The sequence below is a fragment of the Argentina anserina genome, chromosome 1 (assembly GCF_933775445.1).
Source record: "Argentina anserina chromosome 1, drPotAnse1.1, whole genome shotgun sequence".
In the NCBI taxonomy this organism is placed as follows: Eukaryota; Viridiplantae; Streptophyta; class Magnoliopsida; order Rosales; family Rosaceae; genus Argentina; species Argentina anserina.
In genome coordinates, this window is record NC_065872.1 from 20,010,945 (window position 1) to 20,031,659 (window position 20,715).

General features: G+C 35.1%; 2 protein-coding genes across 2 annotated transcripts; both read right to left on the reverse strand.

Annotated features, from left to right (window-relative positions):
• Nucleotides 1-1,007: 1,007 nt before the first annotated feature.
• Nucleotides 1,008-2,842, reverse strand: LOC126786767 (transcription factor MYB20-like). Its single transcript, XM_050512694.1, has 3 exons — nucleotides 2,649-2,842; nucleotides 2,096-2,225; nucleotides 1,008-1,705 (listed from the first exon to the last, which is right to left on the reverse strand). Exons 1-3 carry the CDS (start codon nucleotides 2,779-2,781, stop codon nucleotides 1,114-1,116), a joined length of 855 nt encoding a protein of 284 aa, XP_050368651.1. The 5' UTR covers nucleotides 2,782-2,842; the 3' UTR covers nucleotides 1,008-1,113.
• Nucleotides 2,843-6,917: 4,075 nt separating this feature from the next.
• LOC126786786 (ADP-ribosylation factor-like protein 8c) lies at nucleotides 6,918-12,585 on the reverse strand. Its single transcript, XM_050512713.1, has 6 exons — nucleotides 12,380-12,585; nucleotides 8,377-8,458; nucleotides 8,254-8,286; nucleotides 8,043-8,164; nucleotides 7,392-7,553; nucleotides 6,918-7,283 (listed from the first exon to the last, which is right to left on the reverse strand). Exons 1-6 carry the CDS (start codon nucleotides 12,415-12,417, stop codon nucleotides 7,166-7,168), a joined length of 555 nt encoding a protein of 184 aa, XP_050368670.1. The 5' UTR covers nucleotides 12,418-12,585; the 3' UTR covers nucleotides 6,918-7,165.
• Nucleotides 12,586-20,715: the final 8,130 nt, after the last annotated feature.

Consider the following 20,715-nt stretch of genomic DNA (forward strand, 5'->3'; position numbering starts at 1 on the left):
AGAGAGAGAGAGAGAGAGAGAGAGAGAGAGAGAGAGAGAGAGAGAGAGTATTGGCCAATCATGTATAGCTGAATTGATTTTTAAGGCACTACAAAAATCAATTCAGAGTCGCTAAAAGCGTATTTGCCATCATCACCAACGGTGACGGCGATGGAAATTACAGCAATGCCGTTGTTGGGAATGCTAGCTAATACTTTTTGCAACCACAAAGCACTGTCACCAGATGAGTTTGCCATGGCAGAAGGCCTCGCGTTGGCGACGGCAAAAAGCTACAGAAAGGGTTGTCGCTAAATACAACTTCACAATGGAGAAACCTGTTTGTTGCAAGAATTAATATTGTGGTTGCCAAGTTCTATTTTTGAAGAAAAAAGATATCGAAAAAACAATGTTACATTTAAGTTAATTTACTCATTAATGTTACAACAGAAATAAAACTTTTACATCAGTGTTACAGTCGCAAATTTCTCAACATTTTGCGATCACGTCAACATGTATTTGCCGTTGCAAAAGAAGCGACAAAGCTCCTTCGTCGCAGTGTCATCACGACCAATGGCGACAACAATGGCTCGCCGTGGCTACTCAACATGGCTAATGAAAAATTAGTCACTAGTCAAGGCGCATTACTAAGATGAAATAAGTTGTAAGGGGAATACCAGCATTATTTTTCAGAATTAATTTTCGTAGTCTCTAGTCAGGGCACATTACTAAGATTAAATAAGTTGTAAGGGGGCAGAGAATACCAGCATTATTTTTAGAGTCTCTCCCAAGCTACGTACATACTCTTGTTAATCACTATCTTGTAATCATCTTTGAATGGAGTTTCATGGTTTCATCACGTACCTTCATGTGATAGCTGATCGACCATTACTTCTAGTTACTTTATTTATTTCATTGTAGTAAATTTATATCATATTGAATGCATAATACGTGACTACGTATGAATGAGCTATTTTCGATCAGTTCTAACTCAAATCTTATGATAAAAGATGATAATTAGAAGATAAAACAATTTGGTATCATGTCCATCCTTTATTTATTCATACTCTTTGACAATTGCAATGAACAAGGAAAATTAAGTTACAAGTATGCAAAGTGGAATTCTTTTTCCCGTTTTTACAAAACTCCGAATGCCCAAGATTCTTGGCCCCAACTGCTGAAGTCATCATCCCACAAACTCATGGTGTCATTGTCGATAATGATGTTGTTGATGTTGTTGCTATAATCAGAATTTAGCCACTCAAAATCTGGTAGATATTGCAAGTCTTCAAGAAAATTAGAGGATGAATTTGAACATGATGAAGAAGATGAAGTTGATGAAGAAGGAGCACAATTAGGAACTAGATGAATCTCATGAGGCTCAATTAGTGGAACTTCATCTATGCTGAACCCATTCAAGAGGTCATCATGATCCATTGTCACAAATTCAACTTTGTCTTCACTTTTGGCCTCCTCATTGATTTGGTCAATTTCAGATATGTCATCAGTAGCTGTACAAGATTGTTCTTCCTGTAGCTGTTGCTCTTGGTCATTTTTTCTATGTTGCTTTGTTTGGGTTTTGTTTTCAGTCTCATTGTCATTGGGAAGTGGTTTGTGAGTGAGAGGATCAATCCCCATTTTTTTCAGCTTCTTCTTGATGTGGGTATTCCAGTGATTCTTGATCTCATTGTCAGTTCTTCCAGGGAGATGAGAAGCAATCTTAGACCATCTACAAGAAAATCATTAAAATTAGTAATATTGTTTAAAAAAAAAGATATTGGCCATGGTAAGTAGAAGACTTTATGGCCCCCAGAAAGGGTCCAAAGTATATCTACCTGTCCTACAAATTAAATACCAGAAAAGAATAATATGCCGAAGGAAAAGACTGCATCCTCAGGAGTGTTGTTTATTTATATCACAACTCACGAAGTCAGAAGATAAAATAATAATACAGGACTTGGTGAGCAAGCTCTCATTTCCCAGAAGATGTGAGGAACATACATATTACTAATATTATATCTGGAATTCAGCTTGGCATGGTCTAATTAATTAATTAATTATTAACCAATTATAAACAAGTAAAATGTCTCAAGTTAATGTTATATATATAGAAATATACCTGTTGCCAAGTTGGGCATGAAGATCAATGACCATTTTCTCTTCAAGTTCAGATAAAAGACCTCTCTTCAAGTCTGGCCTAAGATAGTTTGTCCATCTCAGCCTGCAGCTTTTTCCACACCTCAACAATCCTGCAATGACACCCACCACCCAGAACTATAATCAATAAACTGATTTACATTATCTTCATTTGGGCTAACAAATTTTTCAGTTGCAATTCCTGACAATTGCTTTTGCTGGTTAATCTCATCAAATTACCATGCAAGCTCATTCCTTTTCTAGAGCCAAAAATTCAGAAGAAAAAATAAACAAGAAGAAAAAAACAGAGCCACCCTGTTTCATTTTTCTGTGAAAAATCAAGTAGATACAAATTAAACCAACCCAGTTTGTTAAAAAGAAACACCAGATTTTGAAACTCATAAAACTCAAACATATATAGTGGAAATATACAAGTACTGCCACCCTTCTCTCTCTCTCTCTCTCTCTCTCTCTCTCTCTCTCTACAGTGTGGTGCATGGCATTAACACAAGTAGCTAGATGAAGAGATATGAGACCTGCAAGCTTAGGCACAGCTCTCCAGCAGCATTGGCCATTGGTGAGGATGAAGTTGATGAGCTTCTTGTCCTCTTCAGCTGTCCAAGGTCCCTTCTTCAACCCAACCTTATCACAACATGGTTGCCTCCCCATTATCTCTCAGCTAAAGTAGTCTCTTCCCTTATCTCAGAAATCAAGCTAGCTAGGAGTTGAGACAAACAAAGAGAGAGTTCTGTATATGCTTATAAGCTTATGCAGGTAAACAAACCAATGCAAGCTAATAAGCTAAGACCTGTTTAGCTCCACCCCACCCACCTATATATACACACAAAGATAAAGACACGATCAAATCCAACCACACTTGCTATATTTGGACCTGGCTCTGCCTGGCTGGTTGATATAAAGAACATTTATATTCAATTCATTTTCCTTTTGCTTTCAAATAATTTTATCACAAATTGAGAATGGTTTTATATTTTTTTCTGGGTGGTCTGAGCTTTTTTGTCAAACTTCTTACACGTGTCATAGTGCAAGGCTAAACGCGTAGCACACGTGCGGGGGTCTACTTCATCAGATAGCTGCACCTCATCGAACCTCCCATTGCTTGCGTTTCAAGCGTGAGATACTACTCTCTCTAATTGATCCACAAAACGCCATATATTAACCAATGGTCTAAATATCGTTTTTATTATCGTATCGGTCGAGAGGTAAAACGATATATCAGAAGATATATGAGTTTTATCGGGGATATATCGATTTTATCGGATTTGTTTATTTTCAATAAAATTTATAAAATTATACTTCAATATGTACCAAATAAACTAAAAAAATGGTACTAAATACACTAAAGAAAATAAATACTTGATTTAATGACAATTAAAGTACACGAACGACATCTAATAATAAAAATAGGTATTTAAGAATGATTACTTAGACTTAAAATTCATCATATATATTTAAAATATATATGAAAAAATGAAAAAAAAAAGATTTTCAAAAAAAAAAAGGAAATAAATATTAAAAAATTAAACAAAAATTAAAAAAATAATAAAAAAAATCAAAGTTTGACCGATATTTGACCGTTGACCATCATTTCTGCATTAACCGATATGCTCTTATCGTATCGGATTCGAAATATCAGCGATATATCAGCTATATCGGCGATATTTCGAACAGATATATTAAGGAAATGAGGACATTATTATTATTTTTTAGAATAAATTATGAGTTTTAAACACATAACACATGCACTTCTTGATCCATAACATGAGAATATTGTGAAGCTAAAAAAAATTCATTCTTTTTCATTTACAATCTCCCCATCGATAATAAAATTTACGACATATACATAGCCGATTATAGTCACTCACTTAGAGTAGTTAACATTTCGCAACATGGTCTTCTAATTCCTCTTTGCTCTTTTGGTTATTAACTTTTGCTTGTGAGACGGGTTAATTTAATTTAGATGAAACTATCAAGCTCGTTGTTAGTTTTTAATTTCGGTGGGGAATCCGCTCCCAGGTCGTCAGCTTTTTCCAGAAATAAGAAGATAAGAATTGCTTTTCTACTTAACTGTATCCGTATGATGTCTTCCTCTTTTATCTCCCTTTGATTAGTCTTAGGCACCAAGCAAAATGGAGGTAGTAAACACTATAATTATCAGATAATTAGAGAGTGCAAGAGAATAATTAACTAAAGCTCGTTGATCATTCATTTTCATAACGAGAACGAAAGCAAGGGGTGGGATTGATGATTAGAGAAATTAAATTAAACTAATGTCATGATATGATTGAAAATTTCCTTTTAATATTATTGGTTGATTAATTAAGAAGTAATATATGAAGCACACAGAATACACTTGCTCGCATACAGCAGTTGTGTACTTACGCCCCCAGACTTTTGTTTTAAGCAAAATTTTCCCTAATATTTGCTCACAAGGCAGCAGAATCCCATCCTTGCCGTAAAACACAAATGAATCCACAAGCTATACGTATAGTTGGTTTTGTGCTATAAGATCGATGATCAAGGGAATCCCAATTTAGGCTTTAACTATGCTCATGTACGCTAGTAGCTGAAGCAATAAGTTAATCAAGGATATCACTACTTATAAGTTGAAAGTGACACAAAATATTCAAACAATTGGAGTCAAATTAATGAAGCATTTTAACCCCATGGAGTTGAAAAGTTTTCTCCCAAATGTTATTTAATTCAGGGGAAGCAAATTTCGTTCCGCATTCTTTTGCTAATACATGTCACATCCACCCATTTTCTATTTATTTTGTAACAGATTAGAAGTTATACTGAAATTATCTCGATCTCAATATTCGTAACAAGCCATGATATGAAAGAACTCATGGTAATACATCTCACAAAGATAAGACCTTGTGAGGAAAATAAAAACTAGAAACAAAAGTAAAGAGAGAATATGGCTAGACCATGAACATCTTGCTTTGGGTCAAAGTAGATATGAAAGTCATATATCTGTTCTCACAAGACGTTCTTGAAGAAATCAATTTTGGCAGGAAGCTTGTCTAGTTCACTAGTACTTAATCCTCTGATCTATTTTGTTTTCGATCTAGAAGCTCGCTGCATGCAGTTGTGGATATTATTGTGTTCGCAACCTATAATCGCACTTTCCTAGTCAATTTGGAAGTTCTTTTGTCTACTTCTCAGTTACCTTTCCTATTCCAAAACAAAACTTTGATGTCTTCATTAGTTTACTTGGAATTTCAAGTCCTTAATTATGGATTTACCAATGCATTAGTATAATGATCAAAACACAGCTAGCAGCACAGTTCTAGAAAGACATTTCCTATTTTTCTAGATTTCTAAATAATAGACCAGGACGCCACCGCAGTCTTTTGATTTTTCATTCCTTGTCCAAATTAAATAATGATGCTGTTCTAGATCCATACATGCTTCATATTCAACGATCAAGTGTTTTGTTTGATCAAACTGGTATAGATCGAGTATTAGACTTTCAAGTACTGTACGTTCTTCCTCACTATACAACTGTACAAGTCGTTTTTTGCATGCAACAGCATCAATAATGTAATGCGTCTCTGAAGTCATAGACGCGTTTCTTTGATTGTAGGCGATAGGACAAAGCAAAAACTAAGAGACCTGAGCAGCGCCACCCCCCACATGCCACAGGCAAGATATACGATACAAACCAAGAGGGGAAGGCTGCCCAGAGGAGAGTTCCAAGTGAAACAGGAACGTACCCCTCGAGGTTCACCTGCCCCAGCACAAGGTTTGAAACAACCTCAAGGTGCATGAATTGAGCGTGAAGGTGAAATAATAATCAATCTACTATGATTTCGACAATTAATATATACAAAACATTTTGCCATTTCCATCAATTTGATGTTAGATATACCCACACTCGAATCTTGGATCATGTTAGTGTTGAAATGTATAACATGTTTGAGCGAGTTATATCTTACTAGCAACCGCCCCGTGAAATGCACGGTTTTTGGCTCCATTTGTGTTGTGATAGTGGGTTTGGGTAGTTTTTTTTTCTTAATATTTTCTTATTAATTTACGGTATTAACCCTTGTTGATTTCCTTAACTGATGTATATTTTAAACATGTGATGAGTGATGTAGGAACTTCAAAAATTTGGCGAAGCTATTGACACTAAAGAGGGCTTCCAATGATAGTAGTGAAGATGTCAAGATATAATAAACCAGAATTAACCAAAAAGACGAACATTCAAAATACATTTCTAAAACTGGGACAAAGGTTCTTAGTTGTCCACATTTCAAATCCTCCACTCGCACTCGCAGAATTGCTAGCTTAGAAGTTAGAAATAGCCCTTGGACTTGCTAACAGTGTTAAGTGTTAACGAAGAGTAAAAGAGTCGTGGGGTAACATCAAACTAGTGTTCAAGTTGCGTTTTTCTTGAAAAGATGCGTTGAGGTAATCCACTGAAAGCTATGCGGTCTGAACAGAACTCCTTTTGTCCTCAAAGTCCTACAATTTCTGGGGAGGCAGTTGAAAGGTCGGTAAATGACGGCACTTAAAATCTTATAGACCACTTCAAACTCCCCTTGCCAGTTGGTATAGAGAAAGTGATACAATATTGGCAAAAGATTCAAACTTTTACACTGAGAAATTATTACACCAGTACTCCTAGTGCCCCTCAAAAGAAAAGCGCCTAGTGATTATTAAGAGCAAATGTAAATAGTATCTTCGTGATAAAAAGGTTCATGCAATGAGCTCAATTGCATTACACTTCCCTGGCAAGCAAACCATTAAAAGTCGCATCTCTCTAACTTGGCATAATCTGGCTACAACAAGACATACAAACTTAATTTAAAACAAACAAGCTAGGGCAATATTACGTTCAAACCATCCAGTTCCAACATACTTTAATAGAGACGAGGAAGGAAAGGGAGAAAAAAAAAACATGAGACTCGAATATACAGATCAATGTTTTCAAAGAACAGCTAAGCCTATGGACATAAACTAAATGTATCATCACTCAACCTTCCAAACTATGTTGTTCAAACCCCAGGAGAGGCTCAATTGTAGATCAGTTTGCCGTTTTGGAGTGTTTGATAAGCCAATCAATCACAACATCTATGTTTATGGAATCCTTGCATGAGATCATGTAGCAACATACCTCTTTGTCCGTGATTGAATCAAGGCCTCTGAAAGTACAAAACAGAAACATCAAAAGCTCAATAAGAAAGAAAACACCCAAGCTAATGTTCCAATATGGTCGCAAAAGTGATAACATATACAAGATTGGTACTCACAGCTGTTCAACCAATGCTTGCTTTGAAAGAGCCTCAGACTTGTCGATTTTGTTGCCAAGAACAAGTAAAGGAATTCCATTTAAGGAAGGTTTCATCAACAGGTCATGCAGCTCACTTCGAGATATTGGAACACTGTCTCTGTCAGCAGCATCAACTACATACCTGAGATTAGATCCAACATCAAGGAAGAATCAAAGTGAATAAGATTGACAGGCACCGGATCTAAACACTCACATTATGAGAATGTAGGCCAACGATCCTTGGAGTTAAACTGACTAAAATGTTGGCTAAGGACATGCTAATATCAAAATTTTTGAATACAAATGTTGTCTAATGAGTCATATATAACACAAGGAAAGAAAGTAAAAAGAAAACAAACAAACAAACATGAGTAGCTGTGTCAAGAGAATCTTCAATGGAAATGATAGGCAGCCAGCTTTAATTAAAGCAATATCTTACATTTTTTATTATATTTATAATAATAATTAATAATTATTATTATTATAATCATTTTGCAGTAAACCATGTTCTTGGTTTGCATAATGAAAGGCATTTTCTGGTTAACAAAGCCCCCATCTGAAAAGACTTGACAGAGAAACATAGAAATATAAAAACTTGATGATTAAATAAGAAGAGACATAAAGTGATTACACAATTACTGAGACCCCACGACAGTAACGCTCCCACATTGTGCGGAACCTCCGTTGGCCTCCAAGGTCCCAAACCTTGATTGTCACATTTCCCTTCGTTATTTTGCGCATGTTGAATCCAACCTAGTGTAATAGAATGAATAATTCATCACAACACTATAACAATAACAACTTCAATATATTTGACATTTGTTTAAGGAGCAGATGCTTACTGTTGGAATCATGTCCTCACTGTACCCCCCTGTCTGATAAAACATACGACATTCAATCTGAAGGGTAAGGCACTATAAATGAATATGTAACAGCAATTATATAAAAAGTTTGCATTGACTCACAGCAATGGCATTCAAAAGAGACGTCTTTCCTGCATTCTGGAGCCCGACTAGAGAAAGTTCCATTTCTTGTTTGAAGAATAAGCTGAAACGTACACAGACATTAAGATAACAAAACATTAGCTGAACATATCATAGATATAAATATTGAAAATTACAATACAACTCACAACCAAGAATTAAGGAATGAGTAAAGGTGAAACCAATAGTTACCACTTATCACACCTTACCACAACATGAATGAACAATTCCATGATTCAAGAGATCCTAGCACTATATTCTGGTGTAGAAGTATTATGTTAAGAAACTTCATATGCTGTTTTTCAAAGCCCTAAGATTGCTTCAAATTTTAATAAAAGAAAGCTTTCAAGTGTTCTGCCATGGATGTTAATAAAATAACCATGTAACCTTATACCTACTAAATATATTAAAAAAAAAATCAAGTACCATTGATGATAGACATAATCATACAGCATCGTTTACACACACATATGCATACATTATAACATGATAAGCAGTATTTTTAGCGAAAGTAGTCAGCTATCCTGGACAATATAAGACTACTCAGAGAATGATGCCAAGGACGCCACAGCTAACAATATCAATAAGAGAAATGAGCAAGCATGTACTTTAGAGTTTTCATGCATGAATCTCATGATTTTTCAGGAAAATGCCAATGAGTTATAATCTAGTTGATTAGCTGTTGTTCAAAAATTTGATCCAAATGAATCTGCTTCACTTCAGATTAATTTGTTTGAAGGCCAGAGAAATGGTTCTCATTTGGTGTCAGCGATAGAGACTCATCCTGACCATCAGGCCTCCTCAAATCTGAGTACATTTTCAAAACGTTTTGCAGACAAACATAAATTGCCCTATTCTCTCAAAGTGTATCCATTTTAAACAATTTTTGCAAAGCCAATCTGATCTTGATCCCAGGGTCAAATACAAGTTATCCATTAGTTTCATTTCAAAGATATCATAACATTTCATTGGCTACTTTTGTGTTATCCAGATACTACACAGTTTAATATTTATGGGGTTGACTATGATTTATATACATTGGAACTTTGACTTTCCATCTAAAATCTGTCCAAAAAATTCAAAACTCCATCCTCAGTTTCCAGTTTTCAAAGATTGATATTGCTTCCTAAACGTCATCTCTGACTTTTAACTCTTTGACAAGTTTGCCAACTGCAGTCAAGAGGCTGGTGCACTTGTAGTGAATCGGTCAACAAGTTAGTCAGAGAAACAGAACAAGCACAACAAACCAAGAGAAACAACCACAAAGAAAAGAACACAGGAACACAGATTTAAGGTGGTTCAGCAAATAGCTTTGCCTACATCCACCGGACAGAAACACACTTCCACTATGATAATAATGGGTACACAAGAAAGACTAAGAAGACAAAGACTCTTCTCTTCCTATCTTTCTCCTCTCTGCCCTCTCTCACCCTCTAACCGAGAATGGAACACACTATGTTCTTTGTCTCTGTGATGCCTAAACCTAGAGCATAACCCCTCCTTATATAGCCATAAGGACAAACATGTTTCCTCACCAAATAGGAATCCTATTCCTAATAGTGGTAGGCTATAAAGCCTCCTTCTTCTACAAGTAAACCATCATCAATAAGGATTCCCTATCCTTATCGGAACACCATACTCTAAGAAACCATCTTAGGAAAAACACATGGGCTGGAAACCCAACAGGTGCTTCCTCTTTGCCTAGTCCGAATGTGAAAGAATTGACAATAAATCTCTAGGCTAGAAAAATTGAAAAATCAGAAGGATTATATTTCTTAACATACTACTCACGTATTTTACTTAACAGTTTACAGTGATGCTTGGTTTGTCTTCCTTGCACTCCCTCCTCTTAATAATTATTATTATTTAATGACCCAAGTCACCTGATGATATTTAGCAGGTATCCAATGAAATATACTTGCTGAACTCCAACCACTGATCCCCTCTTGCCTCTTCACCTAGTCTTCCCTTAAGAATGAGCTCAAATCCATTTACTCATTTATTTCATTTTATTTTACTTTCTTAAGAAAAACGTAAACGTCTGCATTTTTTATTTATTATCAGACCAGACACGCACATTACTTCATAGTTGTTAAGCGGCTCGCTTCATCTACGCTATGAATTATGGGATCTCGGTTGATCCCTATGCTTATCTAATGTGAAACAAAACAGTTTTTGAGGTTCCACGCTTTGGGATGTCATGCACACTATTCTCATGCACTTATGTTGGAATCATTTACACTAATGAGCATTGAGTATATATATACCCAACACTCCTATTGAAGTACCTATATGAAGAGCATCAGTATCGTTCCTCTTCTACCTACTGCACCAGCAGTGGCGGATTTAGAATTTTTTTCCAATAAGCGGAAGAGTACTAAAATTGAAAGGTCATTTATTATTGATAAGGATCAGAATATATATATCCATAAAACCAATATATATATATATATATATATATTACTAATCAGGGATTCTCTATTTATGATGCACATTCATCAGCTTCAATTAATTATTAAATCCATATGAGGATGAGAGAAGATGTTTAATTAGATGAATGAGGGCCTTGATCACTTGGAACTTAGATGGAAGAAAATTAATCACTAAAACAATCCAAGAGGACCTTGTAGTTATTTCGATGAACAACTTCTCAACGGCATCGTTTGGGAGGCAGCTTTTCTTTCAGAAAAAGAATCAGACTATTTATCTCCTCGATGATTCGCTTTCATTTTGCCTCATCCCTGCCATTATTACAGACCCAACGGTCTTCTTCGACTTAAGCTTCTTTATCCAGTCAAAATATTAAATTTGGGAAACTTCCTAGATTTGTACCCCCTGGCTCCACCCCCTATGATTGCAATCCACGCTAAGACTCCCTTCTCCCGGTGAAATGTTGCACATGCTGAATCCGGTACCTCTACTTCAGCATGGATTTGATTACAGCTTACTACATTTATGGAGGAAGTCACACAAGATCTCAGCCGATGGATACCTATGAATGCTCAAGTGTTGCCTTATATGGGAATCTGATGTATAGTGTGAAGTGTGAACGGAGCTTGAATGACATGCTTCAAGGCTCAGAGGGAGTGTTCTGTTTGATGACCTCCATAGACAATTTTTCCTATGTTACCATATCTAGATCGATGTGTGTGTGTGCATACGTATTATAAATTTCATCATAGGGAATGGGAAAATGAATTGGGCTATGGAAAAACAATAGAATGGCAAATATCTTTTTCCCATTCTTTTCCTTGATTGCAAGTTAAGTCAGCTTCTAAATAATGCCAGATTTAGTGCTAATTCTTCCGGCAGTCGAAAAACATGAAAATTGGGTTTTCCAAACAGAGTTTGAATGACCAAAAAGTTGACGAACCATGTCGTGAAGATGTTTTGTTCTGCTTTTATCTAGACCAGATAGGAGAATGTGGATACTGGAGATTTCAGGAAATGGTTTAATTCTACAATGGACTCCAGTCCCTAAAACTAAGATGCATCTTACTGTCATGATACATGACTATGATGATACATTGTTGCGGATTTCATGTGACCGAGAAAATCAAGTTCCAAGAATTCTCCATTAACCATATTCCAGCAGCTAATCAGGCAGTATTAAGAAGAAAGCGTGACAATTTTACTCTGCAACTAATCTATTCTATAACAGATCCTTTTCGATCATCTGAAAACGCTAAACTAGAGCTAAAACCAAAGCACAGATTTAACAATTGAGCAGATTTCACTGTAATTACAAAATTCTAGAAAGAAAGACCATCCAAGCATGCAATTACTAAACCCAAAACAATGTCTTAAATTGACAAAACACCCAGCACAAAAATCAAAACAGTATTGAGTGAAGTAGACTAAACACCCCAATATGACATCAAGATAACCCTTTCTAACTCGGAAGCGAAACTTTCTGGTACGAAATGATCTGGAAACTGTAAAGGTATAAAGAAACAGAGCCAGAAACCAAAAGAAGTGGGATTACCTGCGAAGCCAATTGAGGAAGGAGTCCAACAAACCCATGTTGGAAAAATGAGTTTGGGTGAGTTTGGGTTAAGTTTCAAACAGGGAATTTGGAGCAAGCGGGACTGTGGGGGAAGGTAGCAAAAACCAAACAAGAAAACCGCCCAAGATTCTTTCTTTCTTTCTGTTTGTTTTGTTTCGTGGTTTCCTCGTGGTGTTGTAATAATCCGGCTTCGCTGTCTACCTCTCTATAAAGCAAAACAAAAACAACAACATCTGTGTACAACGCACGAGCTGTGTTTTGCCATCAGTGTTTTCCAAAGCCCGATAAGTGTAAATGTGATTGAAGGATAAACACATTATGGCTGTGTTTGGTGTAGCTGAGCTTATTAAATAAGCTGACTTATACTTATTTCTGAAAATAAGTAGCTGATAAGTAAAGTAGTTAAATGTTTGGTAAATTGGCTTTTATAAGTGACTTTTAGTGGCAGAACGTTTGATAAACTCAAACTGGCTTATGCTTTTAATTGTTAAATGACTAATTTGGACATTTAAGATAATTTTTAGTTAATTTCAGTTTAAAACAATGCCTAAAAATATATGGCATATTAATATTGGATAATTTTAAAATTATCTTAAACCAATATACTCTGATATTGATAATTTGGTTTTAATTAGGATCATGTCAATACATAAATACTCAATCACGTGCATTCATCAAACTTTGAGCAATCCTGTCTCTTAATATATCAATTTCTTGTGCGCCATGATGATTTTGTTCATCATCATCATCATCTTCCTCATCTCCACCACCTTCCCTTTCTTCGCCTCGGACAAAATGTCTATCACGATGTGCATATCTTCGGATATAATTATGAAGTGTCATAGTAGCGATGACAATCTTCACTTGTTTCTCGAATGAATATCCTTACATGTCTTTTAAAATCTTTCATTTTTTTTCCAAACTCCAAATTAGCGTTCTATAACTCCTCTAAGTGAAGAGTGTGTTTGGTTAAATAGTTCTCTTTTATTTCTTGGTTCTCGGCCACGATATTGTTGGAAGTGTTGTGGTGGCCACAGCAAGAAGGTGACAATCATGGAAAGCCTTCATCAAGTAGTTTCATACCTTTTATTATGTAAAGCCTAAATCAATACTACAGATGCAGGCATCAGGGTAAATTGCTGATGAGATAGCAAAAGGAAGTGACATGAAATACAGTCACATGATGTGTCAGTTACTAGCTAATGTGGGTAAGTAAAAGTAAATTGGAATAGTTGTTGATATAAGAGCAACTCCAGTAGAAGTTTACTACCTCTAGTAAACTTTAGTAAAATTTTTACTACCCCCAGTAAATTTTATTTTTTTGCATCTAAGTTGATTTTTCTCCGTTTTAAGGTGTGTTATGGCCTTTAGAAATACTGTTTTTCAAGTTTAATACCCCCAGTATAAGTTTACTACCTCTAGTAAACTTTACTACCTCTAGTAAACTTTAGTAAAATTTTTACTACCCCTAGTAAACTTTATTTTTTTGCATCTAAGTTGATTTTTCTCCGTTTTAAGGTGTGTTTTGGCCTTTAGAAATACTGTTTTTCAAGTTTAATACCCCCAGTAGAAGTTTACTACCTCTAGTAAACTTTAGTAAAATTTTTACTACCCCCAGTAAACTTTATTTTTTTGCATCTAAGTTGATTTTTTTCCGTTTTAAGGTGTTATGGCATTTAGAAATACTGTTTTTCAAGTTTAATACCCCCAGTAGAAGTTTACTACCTCTAGTAAACTTTAGTAAATTTTTACTACCCCCAGTAAACTTTATTTTTTTGCATCTAAGTTGATTTTTCTCCGTTTTAAGGTGTGTTTTGGCCTTTAGTTGAAACCACCAAGGGTACCCATTGGTATTTTGGAATGTTCATTAATTCGCCGCTACAGTACGCGCGTTAAGAAGTAGAAGCGGCTTCTAAAAAGAGGGTAGGAGCTACTTCTCCTTTTGGCTTGAAAAAGCCCCAGTTTTTAGAAGTTAAAAGGCAGAAGCCAGTTTACCAAACGGGTTGTTGGGCTTCACTTATAATCACCAGAGCTCATAAGCTCTACCAAACACAGCCTATGTGTCTCGTCAAAAAAAATTAAACTTGTTTATTTATCTTTGTTAATGTAACCGACGAGAGAGACGATTATCTAAGTAATAATTAATAGTTGTAACTAAAACAATAAATCATTATTATTGTCATTGTGGAAGGGTCATAATTATCATTCTGGAGATAAGCGGGAGAGTCTTGTTGCATCTTCATTTTTCTATTTACACCTCTACATCACTTTTTTATTTCCTTAAACGGTCACTTTTACAATTTTGTTATTTTTCTATGTACATGTTCCGGTGTGGTACGTGAGTCTCTCTCTCTCTCTCTCTCTCTCTCTCTCTCTCTAAACTTGCATTTTCCATTGATTCCATGAAAATTGAAAGTATTAATGTCAAAAAAATAAGTCATAATTCAACCAAATCATGAAAATAAACTAATCTTTACAAAACACTAGCCCAAGTTGAATGTGGAGGTTCAACCAGGTGACTCATATGCTTGGTAAGGGTATAAAAGTCATGGAAAGAAAGAAAAATAGTCTCCTTTGATCATTCTTGAAAAACCAATGGACCTTTTTATGATGTTATGGTGTAAAGGAACATTTTTATCAAGTGATAAACTAGGGTTTTTTTTTTTTTTACATTTTGACATTGAGATGACCTTTTAACTTAAAGTGGAAACTATGTTCAAACTTAAACAATAAAGAGAGTTACAACTCACAACTCAAAACACTTATATACACCCCATTCAGAATTCACAATCTAATCACTTCTTGTAAAAAAATGTTACAAAAAAACATGCATGATATGAATATTATAAATAAAACTTACAATTTGAATTGTAGGAATCATATGCCTCACAACTATAAGGAATAAGTAAAGCTAAAGGGTTGAAGGGTTGGCATTCCATTTACTCATTTGCATGAATTATGATTGCACAATCCTCACCCAGTAGATACAAAAAACAACCCAAATAGAGTATTGATCATTATCTTAAAAAGGAAATAACCCTAAAAGATAATCAGTTTTCAATTTAAAGTAAATTAGTATTTATCTACGTTCAGTACATTTGATATTAAGATCACAAATAAATACAAAACAATTCAAGCCAAATAAAATATAAAGTTTCATAGATAACTGACGAACTCACCACTCAAATCACCAATACTGATAAATTAAACAACAATATATTAAAAAAAATATTTAAGAAAAAATCTATACTTGAAACAATTAGAGTCAAACAAACCTCCACAAGTACAAAGATTTTAAAAAAAATTACTCAATCCAATGTGACCAATTACTTACATTCATCTATTAGTTGTTCGTGATCAATCTATTAGCTGTTCTTCATCAAATTTTCTCACAATATATATTGTACATTTACTAAAAATTTGTTCTTGAAAATGTACATAGTTACAACTACAAATAAATTTAGAGCCGGTCTCGCCTCCTCCTAGCACAAGTTACTCTCTTAAGTTTAGTGCTTTTATGCTTTTTACTTTGAATAAACACTTCGTTTACTTTTTTGGTTAATAATAATAATGTATGGATAAAAACATTGAAGGTTTAGACTTTAGAGAAGAGAAAAGAAAAAATAAATTAAGGTTTGGATCAATTCTTACAACATGCACCCAATAAACTTTTTATACATGTGGAGGGGGGGGGGGTAAATGTGCAACCGTCTTCCAAACCCCTCATTACATATAAAAGATGAGATTCACTTCCATCACAATAACACTAAACATCAGAAAAGAAAACCCTAAAAATCCAAGGGATGCAAAAGCGAGCAATAAGCCCTAAAAAAAAAGTTGCCAAAATCGACAACAAGTAGATGCAAATTCTCCAAATTCTTGACCTCTGAGAAGAAGCTAGAAGAACTAAAAGAGTGAGCGCCCGGGAGTGCAGCACTGCCAAGGCCAAGGTGTAGCAGTGTGATCACGCCAAGGAGTACAACATTAGGTGTCGGAGGAGCCGGCTCTGCAACATTGATGATATGCTGGCACCTATAATCCTCCTCCTCTAATGGTGGTGGAAAAGAGAGGGACGCTGGCGGTGGTGGTGGCGAAGAGGTGGATGCCGATGGTGGTGGTGGCGAAGAGGAGGCCGTGAGCGTGAGCAAATCGTAAACGATAGTTTTGAGAGTAGGGCGTTGCTCTACTAGCCGTTAGCCGTAGTGAGGGCTTTCTGCTCGCCTCTACATTCCTTGAATTTTTAGGATTTTCTTCTCTTATGTTATAGTTATTGTGATGGAAGATAATCTCATATTTTTTATGTAACGAGGGGTTTGGAAGATAGTCGCACACTTACCCCTACACATATGTATAAAACGTTGATTGGGTTCATGTTGTAAGATTGATCCAAACCTTAATTTCTTTTTTCTTTTCTCATGTCTAAAGTCTAAACTTTAATAGTTTTTCTCCAGACATTATTATTATCAACCAAAAAAGTAAACGGAGTGTTTATTCAATGTAAGAAGCATAAAAGCAATAAACTTTAGAGAGTAACTCGTGCTAGGCGGAGGCTGTTAGGTTAATATTAACCCAGTAATGTTTGTCTTATTCTTATTCTTTTGCTTTATATTTTTGTATATTTATTTATTTCTTATTACATTTCCTACTCAAGCTAGGAAAATGTGCAAATGATCGGAAACACGTTAAGAATAGTGGATTTAGCGCACATTATGGATTCGAGTGAAAGTTTTAAGCTAAAAAGAGCAAATGTGGAGATTTCACAAGAAAACAAAAGTCAACGCCGGAAAATGCCGGTTAAACTCCGGCGATATGAAGGTGGTTGCCGGAAATGGTGGTGGTTAAAGTCAATAAGTCAATGAAGCATATTGGTGAATTTATGAATTGTAAATTTAAATTTACAATGTAAATTCAAAATAGAAGAAGACAAATGAAGGAGACAATTTCAAGAACAAGATCCATAATTTGTGCTCCATGAATTGAGGATTTAAATTTAAATAGAAGACGACAAATGAAAGGGATCATTTCAAGAACAAGATCCACAATTTATGCTTCCACATTTGTCCACCATATATAGTCATTCATCCCCTTACATCTCCACCATTCATTTGTGACCTTAAGGCCTTTAAATACCCTCATTCTTCCTTAATTCGTGCAATCTTCTTCACCACACTAAAACTCCATCAAAACTTCATATTTTCCATAGTTTTAACATAGTTTTCTTAGGCCTAAGTCATAGATATCAAGTTGTGCAAAGAAACGTGTAAAGTGTCTTAAGTTTTCACCAAAAACTAAAGATCTTGTACACCCTTGATCAATCACAAACTTGTTTCATAGATTTGGGTTGGAGTAAAGAGTTGTGATAGTATGGGGGTTTTACCGAAGTCATACTCACTTCACTTTCTTCATCCTCTACTTATACTCATTCTCAACCCTTGTTCTTTGTTCCTAGATTGTGTGGATAAAATATAGTGTTCATGAAGTTCTTCTTTTATTAGAACCCATTAATACCATACTTAGAAGCATTTTCTTTCTTATTACATCTTTGTGGGTAGTGAACCTTTAGAGGTACGGTTTGGTATCATTTGTACCAAACCCTTGGTAATCTCTTCTCTCTTTACTCTACTTCTCTTTTGATGTATTTTATTTTCAAGGGTTTGTTGTATTTAATGTGTTGTGAGTAGTTGGATTTGAGGCTAGGCTAGCCCTAGCCAAACTCATGTGCTAATGAATTCATTTTACTTTTAATTAATGTTGATGCATGTTGAATCTATGGGCTTCTACACTTAAAATACTTACTAAATGTGTTGCTAGTTTTGTTACCTAGAAATATGTTTAGGTAATTAATGAATCAGAACTTGAACTTGACAACTTCTTGAATCCGTGAGCATGGGTAGCCTTTAGGTGATGGCTTAGTGTTTCTTACGGGAAATATTAAGTTGCTTGAATTTCTTACCTTGAACTTAATGCTTGTGCCATGAGTGTAATTACTCTAAGGGGGTGTTATGCTTGTGGTACATAGCCCACTTGTATTATAAGGTAATATAATTGAGACTAAGGTTTTGTGATTTAATTTGACTTCAAAAGACTTTGTTAAATTGCATGATTAGTTGGTTTCTTGGTAGCTTCACCAAAGCACTAGGGGGAAGTTTGTCAAACATGTTTATGCATTAATCTTGAGTTACATTTGTGCATGAGTAAGGCTAGGTGCAATGCCTAAGTTTCTACTCCTCTTTTGATTCTATCTCTATATTTACATTTCTTTGTTGTTTTTGTCCAAAAATTAGTTTGCTTAGCTTAATTCTAAAATCAACCAAGTCGATTCACTACCACTTGTTAATACCATCTTCATGACTCTTAGCTTCCAAAGGGCTAAGGTTGTGAACTTGTAAAAATGTAGAATGCATGTTTTTCTAGTTTTTCTTGCGGAAATCTAGTTTGAGTTGAGTTTCCCCCAATTCCTTGGGTACGATACTCTACACTTTCCCTTACTAAAACTTAATCTCTTATACTTAGGAGTAGGTAATTTCACACATAAATATACATACTCATACTTAATTGATTCAACCAACAGAGACGAGACTAGCTCTAAATTTATTTGTAGATGTAACTATGTACATTTTCAAGAATATAATTTTCGTAAATGTACGTTATATATTGTGAGAAATTTTGATGATGATAAGTGAAGAACAACTAATAGATTGATTACAAACAACTAATAGATGAATGTAAGTAATTGGTGTCACATTTGATTGAGGTTACTTGTGGAGGTTTGTTTGATTCTAATAGTTTCAAGTATAGATTTTCCTCAATTTGTTTTTGTTACATGGTTGTATAATTTATCAATGCTGGTGATTTGAGTGGTGAGTTCGTCAGTTATCTATTAAACTTACTGTTTTATTTGACTTGAATTGTTTTGCATTTATTTGAGATCTTCATATCGAATGTACTGAATGTAGATAAAAACAAATTTACTTTAAATTAAAACTGACGATTTTCTAATGGTTATTTCTTTTTTAAGATAATGATCAATACTCTATTTGGGTTGTTTTATGTATCTACAGGATGACGATTGTGCAATCATGATTCATGTAGAGGAATAAATGGAATGCCAACCCTTCAGTTTTACTTATTCCTTACATATGTGAAGCACATGATTCTTACAATTCAGATTGTGAGTTTTATTTATAATGTGCATATCATGCATGTTTTTTTTCAAAGTGAAAACATTTTTTACATGAAGTGGTCCGATTCTAAATTATGATTGGGTGTATATAAATATTTTGAGTTGTAACTCTCAATGTTTGAGTTTGTACATACTTTCCACTTTAAGGAAAAAAGTCATCTCAAGGTTAAAATGATCAAAAAACAAAACCTAGTTCACACTTGATAAAAATATGCCTTTACGCTATATTGTACATGAGAAAATGGTCCATTGGTTTTTAAAGAATGATAAAAGGGGTTGTTTTTTTTCCATGACTTTTATACCCTCGCTTGTAAACTTTTTTTAATGTGAAGGTTCAACCAGGTGACACCTATGCTTGGCATAGCATTGTCAAGGTAAGGAGCTTCTGGTTGAGGTATAAAATTAGCTCGGGCATGGAGGTTTATATTTGGAAGGATTCGTGGATTTCTATACCATATACTTTTATGCCTTTCTCGGGAGTGATTGAGGGATTGGAGAACTTGAGAGTTGGAGATTTGATTGATCCTGTTACATATGTGTGGATGGTTTAGTAGCTCGAGGAGTCATCTTGTGATGAGGAGGTGCAATTAATGAAGATAATCTCGTTGAGCTCCCGCAGGTCTAGTGACTATTTAATTTGGCATTTCGATAGACATGTGTGTTTTCTGTCAAGAGTGGGTATCACCTTGCAAGGATCTTGAAGCAGTAACAGACTAGCGGCTCGGGATCAAATGGTGGCAGTGGGAATGAAGTCAGGAAAGACATTTGGAAGGTTAGGGTTTTGCCTAAAGTTAAGCATTTTACATGGAGATTGGCATGTAACAAAGTTCATATCAAACATGTTTTGCGTCGTGAGCATGTGAGTTTAGAGTCGTATGTCTGCCCCCTTAAAAGAGATGAATATTCTCTACATTTGTTCAAGGATTGTTCGGCTACTACATGTGTTTGGATAAAAAGCCTGTTAGGGATGCAACTGCTACTATAGGGGACTGGATAGTTAACATGAGGAGAATGCTACCCTCTCCACAGATTGAAATGATTTTCATGCTTCCTTCATTAAATCTACTAAGGCAACGAAGCATTGGTCTTGACTCTCGACACGAGTTAGAACTGTCAGCCAAAAGCCTTGAAA

Coding starts and splice junctions, on each gene's coding strand:
- LOC126786767 (XM_050512694.1), bottom strand. CDS start 2,781: ATGGGGAGGCAACCATGTTGTGATAAGGTTGGGTTGAAGAAGGGACCT. Junction 2,226..2,648: donor AGCTGTGCCTAAGCTTGCAG/GTCTCATATCTC, acceptor GTGTCATTGCAG/GATTGTTGAGGTGTGGAAAA. Junction 1,706..2,095: donor CATGCCCAACTTGGCAACAG/GTATATTTCTAT, acceptor ATTTTCTTGTAG/ATGGTCTAAGATTGCTTCTC.
- LOC126786786 (XM_050512713.1), bottom strand. CDS start 12,417: ATGGGTTTGTTGGACTCCTTCCTCAATTGGCTTCGCAG. Junction 8,165..8,253: donor GTGAGGACATGATTCCAACA/GTAAGCATCTGC, acceptor CTATTACACTAG/GTTGGATTCAACATGCGCAA. Junction 7,554..8,042: donor CGTGGGGTCTCAGTAATTGT/GTAATCACTTTA, acceptor ATCTAATCTCAG/GTATGTAGTTGATGCTGCTG.